Source organism: Halichondria panicea, chromosome 14 (genome assembly GCF_963675165.1).
Source record: "Halichondria panicea chromosome 14, odHalPani1.1, whole genome shotgun sequence".
NCBI classification, from domain to species: Eukaryota; Metazoa; Porifera; class Demospongiae; order Suberitida; family Halichondriidae; genus Halichondria; species Halichondria panicea.
In genome coordinates, this window is record NC_087390.1 from 395,735 (window position 1) to 401,775 (window position 6,041).

The following is a 6,041-nucleotide window of genomic DNA, read 5'->3' on the forward strand; positions in this document are numbered from 1 at the left end:
AAGCTAGTCAGGATATGGGACCTCAGGGAGAAAGGTATGTACTGCATGCATGGTGGGTTGTTGATGTGATCACATGATGTTACTGGCAGGCAGTAACTGGTTTAATTGTTTTTACCACATCGTGATGCATAACTTTAATTTGCTACTACTACAACACTGTAAAACACCACAATTTGGTATGACATCATCAATTTTTCTTATTTCCAGGGGGGGAATCCCAGGGCTCCCACCCCTCAGTATATGAAACCTTGGTTATGTAATTATTATTCCCCCTACTATAACAAACTACTATAACACTCTTGAGCGAAAGCATAACGTGGCGAGAGGCATTAGCACAGCACAGCTTGCAACACTCGTTCAATTTATTTCACATTGCAAATGTCTCTGTTTATACGTCCTTGACATAACCACAAAACTATAAAAAGATATAATGTGAATCACATTAACTACAAGAGTCTCTATAGCTCAACTATAACTGTGATATAGCTAAACTATTCACAGCATACTATAATATATATAAGATATAGGTCAAGTCCGTAAAGCAGTCCAGAAGTATTCCTTGTAAGTCTCTTAGCACCAACCGACGTGCTTCTTGGAATTCTCGCAAAGGTTGCCCAGATCAGTGCTATCCATAATGCAGGCACCTTGAGAAGAAGTGCAGCTAACGCAGTTGGCATTTTTAGCAGTGCAGGTTCCCCTGCCATACAGTTCGGCGCACTTACAACTTTCGTATTCGTCAGGAGCGTTAAAGACATGTCCAGTTTCATGAGCGAAAACCTTGTCAATCTGATCGGAACCCCAACCGCCATTGCTGTACTGCATGTATATAGGTCCGCCACCAAAATAGGCATACGCATAACGACCTTGACTGTACTTAGAGAAGAAACCAAGGAAAGCACCATCAGCACCAGCAGTGTCTTTGATAGATTGTGCTAAATTGTCTTTTCCAGTTTTACCTTTTGCATAACCAAAAGCTTGGAGTGAAGCATCAGCAAACACGTCGTGGCAAGCTTCATAGCTAGGGCAAGAGGTTGGGTTGGAAGCAGTGATTGTTGCCTTCCCAGAATAAAACACAAACGACAAATTAACCCTCTTTTTCGCAGCTTGATCTGACCAGAATTTAAGCCCTGTTTGGCATTCACTTACAACTTTTTGATACTCAGTTTGGCTCATTGCTAAGCTACCAGGACCGGAAGCAACAACAATACCAACGGCAATCTTCCCAGTCATGGTTAGACGGTATGGTGAATCTCCCCGAAAATCTTCGTTGGAATCTTCTCTTTTAAGGGCCATTGGAGCTGTTTTTTCTGTCCACTTTTGAATCGTTGGTTGTGGTTTCAGCTCATCTTCTCGTGCCATCCAGTAGGCATTAACATGGGTCAAAGTTGACGCTGATGCTGAGCTCGAAATATGGGCTGAGGAATGACTGAAGCTATTCTGCTTGGCTACACGAGAGTGGACTTTTGCAACCAAGAGGTTGTGACCAAGTTGGAGTAGAACGCGACCGCCAGCAGCTTCCACTTCAGCAGTTGCCTCGTCAATGTTCTCAGTGTGAAGCAACATCTCCTCCATGGCAGGACTCCTGTATAGAGTAGATACATGGATAATCATTTTGATGAACAATCAATTGTGAAATCTGGCCAGAAATTTACCCTTGTGAGTCTTGTTTGTGGGATGGCTTTGGTGAAATATCTCCCTCGATCACTGCTTCATTCATCATAGACTCGAGTTTTTGAATGTCTCCGAGTGGTTCAGGATGAGGCTCATCATCATCTTTCATATCTTGCAATATCTCATCAACTTCACTGATGAAATAAAGCAAGGAGGCATTATTCATATACTTATGGTATCAATACGTAACGTATAGGTGGATCAGTCTTAATCTTAATGTAGCAAGGAGATGTAATATACAAGAAAGATAATTAACATGCATGAGTTATATAAGTGCTCAACAATGCATGAAATAATAAGACAAAAGTCCTGACTCAGGGGGTTGAAGGCAAATTCGAGGCCAAACGCTGTTTGCATAGCATGTTTTGCTACGGTTTAAATCGTGACCAACCTTCTCTGTTTATATAGAGTGTGCTAAACTTTCATTTATATCTGACTCCAAATTTTCCATTCAAGTCATGCTCATGCACCTTTTATAAAATTTAATATTGTGCTAATATATTCGCATTGCTGCCCTAAAATCAGAGAAAAATCTGAAATTACTACCCGCCTTTAATTGTAACCTTATAATCTCAGGTCATAACTTAGTCTCGCAGTGAACTGATTGACTGCGAGACTAGTCATAACTCACTTGAGCACAGCTTTCAGTTTAGCCTCTTTGTCAATCAGACCAGCTAGTGATGTGGACACCACACAGCAAACCACAAGCAGTAGCAATTTCATTTCGTTCTTGGCTTTTCTTATATCTTTTGTTGTGAAGATTTCTGAAATCTCTGAGTGAAGAAAGCTCCAAAGAGCATGCTTTTATAGTTGATATTAGACTAAGCTGGAGGAGAGACTGTCTGAGTACTTAATTAGTGTATGCATAGCTAGGTCTGCGGAATTCCTACCTGAACAACGAGTATTTCAAGCTGCGCTGTGCTAAGGTTGTGTACATGAATCTGTTTTGGTAGCTTAAGCGCATGCGCATTAAAATAAGGGGCGAGTCTGCAAGAGGTCAAGTTAATGGCTACTATGAAAGTCAAATCCAAGAAATAGAGCACTCGTCCTTCACACCACTCGTGATGTCATCAACAGGAGGCCTTGGCCCCGCTTCAACAGCCACTTACAAGCGTCTTGCCACCCTTCTGGCCGCAAAATGGGACCAACCCTATACCTCCACAATGAATTGGCTGAGATGCCGCCTCTCGTTTTCGCTCCTAAGATCTTCAATCCAAGCCATCAGAGGAGCTCGTTCAACTGCAGGCAAGGCCTCAAAAGCAACTTCCCTCCCAATCGATTTAGTGATCAGTGAGTCACTGATAACAGACCACTGATCCTTGAACATTGAACTAACTAGCATAATTATTGCACTGTACATTGAACTAACCTGTGAGTGTGTGTATTATGATGTAGATTCATTATGCATTCATGCATAGTTGGTCATGCATGACTATTGCGTAAAGGATCGGGTCTTCAGTTACTTAAGTCACATAAATTTTTGTAACAATACTAATGAAATAATATACCGTATATAGCGGGTAATTTTCGTGGGGGTAAAAAATTTGTTTATCTGGAAAACGGTGGTTTTCGTGAGGAAAAATTTCTCGTTGCCTGCACTGCATTTATACGTTCTGGTAAGCCACGCCTACATTAAAATTTCGTGGAGGTCAGCTTGCCCACAAAAGTAACGAATTTTTTACCCCACGAAAATTACCCGCTATACGGTAATTACTGTTACTCCAACCTTTGCTTACATAACAAATTGCACTAACCTATTTCATTGCATTTTGTCCGACTGTGACCATACAAATATTATGTTCCTTACTTCTCAAATGTCACATTGTCACTATAGCAACGCACATATTTTCTAATTGTACTGTAGTAAAGATAATGAAGGTCAATGGAGGATAGAGACACCTGAGCAAATTGTTTCTATTGCACTCATACCAGAGATAATGAAGTCACTGATTGATTGCAGCCCATCATGCCATTCATGCATATCTAGTCGGTCATGCATGACTATTGCGTAAAGGAGATCGGGTCTTAAGTTACTTGTATTTTAAGAATTGCTCAGTAGAATGTCAAATGCCATGGACTAGGTCCTGATAAGTTATTCCGAGGCTTTTTCTTCCTATATTCTTTAATTCTTGAAAAGGTGCCTATTAGGATTTTTACGAGAATAATAGGTGCATTTTTCAAGAATTATAAGAATAGAATAATGAGTGGAAAAAGAATTATCAGGGCCTCCAATTAAATTTTTAATACTTGTATGGTCACAGTCAGACAAAATGCAGTGAATGAGGCATTATACTGCACGCATAGGTTTGTAGGTACAGTGTATAGTCTCATGAATCAGCCGCACTTGGAAACTTTCCAAGTGCGGCTGATTCATGAGACTAGGTTATAGTAGGTACAGTGGAACCTCTGTTAACAACCACCTCCGAATAAAGGCCAGTTGCTATATAACGGCCAGGAACCTAGGTCCCAAATGAACAGTTTGTGTACAAAACAACCTCTCAACAAAGGCCACCTCTGTATAAAGGCCAATTAAAACATTGTTCCCCAAAGGTGTCCGTTATAGAGCTAGGGCTTCCACTGTCAGTATTAAGTTTCAAATGTCACATTGTCATTAGCAAGGCATCACTAACAGACACATATTTTTCTAATTGTACTGTGGTAAAGATTTAATTGGAGGATAGAGATACTTGAGCAAATTGTTGCTATTGCATCACTGATTGATCGCAGCCCACCTGCCCATTCATGCATGCACATTGTCATTAGCAACGCACATATTTTATAATTTTACTGTAGTAAAGTTAATTGAAGGTCAATGGAGGATAGTGGGAATGTTTCTATTGCACTAAGCGGCTCATACCAGAGATAATGGAGTCACTGACTGATTGCAGCCCACCATGCCATTCATGCACATCTAGCTAGTCATGCATGACTATTGTGTAAAAGGAGATCGGGTCTTAAGTTACTTGCATTTTAAGAATTGCTCAGTAGAATGTCAAATGCCATGGACTAGGTCCTGATAAGTTATTCCGAGGCTTTTTCTTCCCTATTCTTTAATTCTTGAAAAGGTGCCTATTATTCTCATGATTATTTGCAAAAAATCGACATAATTATAGACATTCTTAAGACGTGGACATAAACAATAAACACAGCATACAACTGACACGAGACATCTGTGTTATCTTGCTGACTTGGGATATTCGCCATTTTGGCCATGAGGACATCCTTATGCAAAACTTAATGACATGATCTTTACCAAAAATTGACATCGAGGCCTTAGATATCTATTATGCTAAATTATTATTCTTCGCATAATTAATTATCAGGGCCTAATAAAGGCCAGGTCCAAAAATGAACAGTTTGTGTACAAAACAACCCTTCAACAAAGGCCACCTCTGTATAAAGGCCAATTAAAACATTGTTCCCCAAAGGTGTCCGTTATAGAGCTAGGGCTTCCACTGTCAGTATTAAGTTACTTGTATTTTAATGACAAATTACTGACTGTGACCAATACAAGGTATTAAGCCAATAAACAGCTTAATTTTTTCTTTTTCTTAAAAATAATATTGTTGAAAGAAGTTTCCATGGAACGGAATTTTTTGCAACTGTATCTCCACAGAACGCATCCATACAAAGAGAGGCAGTGTGAGACTATTAACTTCGTTTTCACTATCATCATATCACACCCCGTTTATAACCCACACGCTATAATTATTACTCTTTTGTTTGTATTATGTATTATACGTAGTTCATAGACTAGGTTACAGATCTAGATTAATATTAGCTCTATATAGTTTCTGTGTACCTTTGCCCTATTATTGAAGCCTATTATTTGCCCTACCTTTGCCCTATTATTAAACTTGTTTTAGTGAGTTTATAAAAAAAAACTACCACTGTAGCCGGGGCTGTTGACTATCACAATGAAAGACTACAGGCCGAGGGCTGTGATCTAATGAAAGACTACAGGAGGGCTGTGATCTAATGAAAGACTACAGGAGGCTGTGATCTAATGAAAGACTACAGGAGGGGTGATCTAATGAAAGACTACAGAAGGGCTGTGATCTAATGAAAGACTACAGGAGGGCTGTGATCTAATGAAAGACTACAGGAGGGCTGTGATCTAATGAAAGACTACAGGAGACCTGTTGACTATCACAATGAAAGACTACAGGAAAGTGAGATACGGCCACCCACCTACAGCTCCGGAGCCCCGGTTTATAACCCACACGCGCGCCACATGGGTGAACTGCAACAAGTCAAAAACGTAGGAGGAAGGGGATCTTTTAGCCTCGATCTCAGGCCGCACTAACAACAATTATAATAGATGCATGCATGTAAAACAAGTCAGTGAGTTTATAATTATATAGATAAGC

At 40.0% G+C, this 6,041-nt stretch overlaps 1 protein-coding gene across 1 annotated transcript; it reads right to left on the reverse strand.

Annotated features, from left to right (window-relative positions):
- Positions 1-372: 372 nt before the first annotated feature.
- On the reverse strand, positions 373-2,536 carry LOC135347693 (uncharacterized). Its single transcript, XM_064545716.1, has 3 exons — positions 2,303-2,536; positions 1,653-1,805; positions 373-1,582 (listed from the first exon to the last, which is right to left on the reverse strand). The coding sequence occupies exons 1-3, from the start codon at positions 2,392-2,394 to the stop codon at positions 571-573; spliced, it is 1,257 nt and encodes a 418-aa protein (XP_064401786.1). The 5' UTR covers positions 2,395-2,536; the 3' UTR covers positions 373-570.
- Between the last annotated feature and the right edge of the window lie 3,505 nt (positions 2,537-6,041).

Excerpts from the sequence above, each read along its gene's own strand:
- LOC135347693 (XM_064545716.1), bottom strand. The coding sequence starts at position 2,394 with ATGAAATTGCTACTGCTTGTGGTTTGCTGTGTGGTGTCCACATCACTA. Across the intron at positions 1,806-2,302 it reads AAACTGAAAGCTGTGCTCAA|TGAAGTTGATGAGATATTGC; the intron begins GTGAGTTATGAC and ends TTATTTCATCAG. Across the intron at positions 1,583-1,652 it reads CACAAACAAGACTCACAAGG|GAGTCCTGCCATGGAGGAGA; the intron begins GTAAATTTCTGG and ends TACTCTATACAG.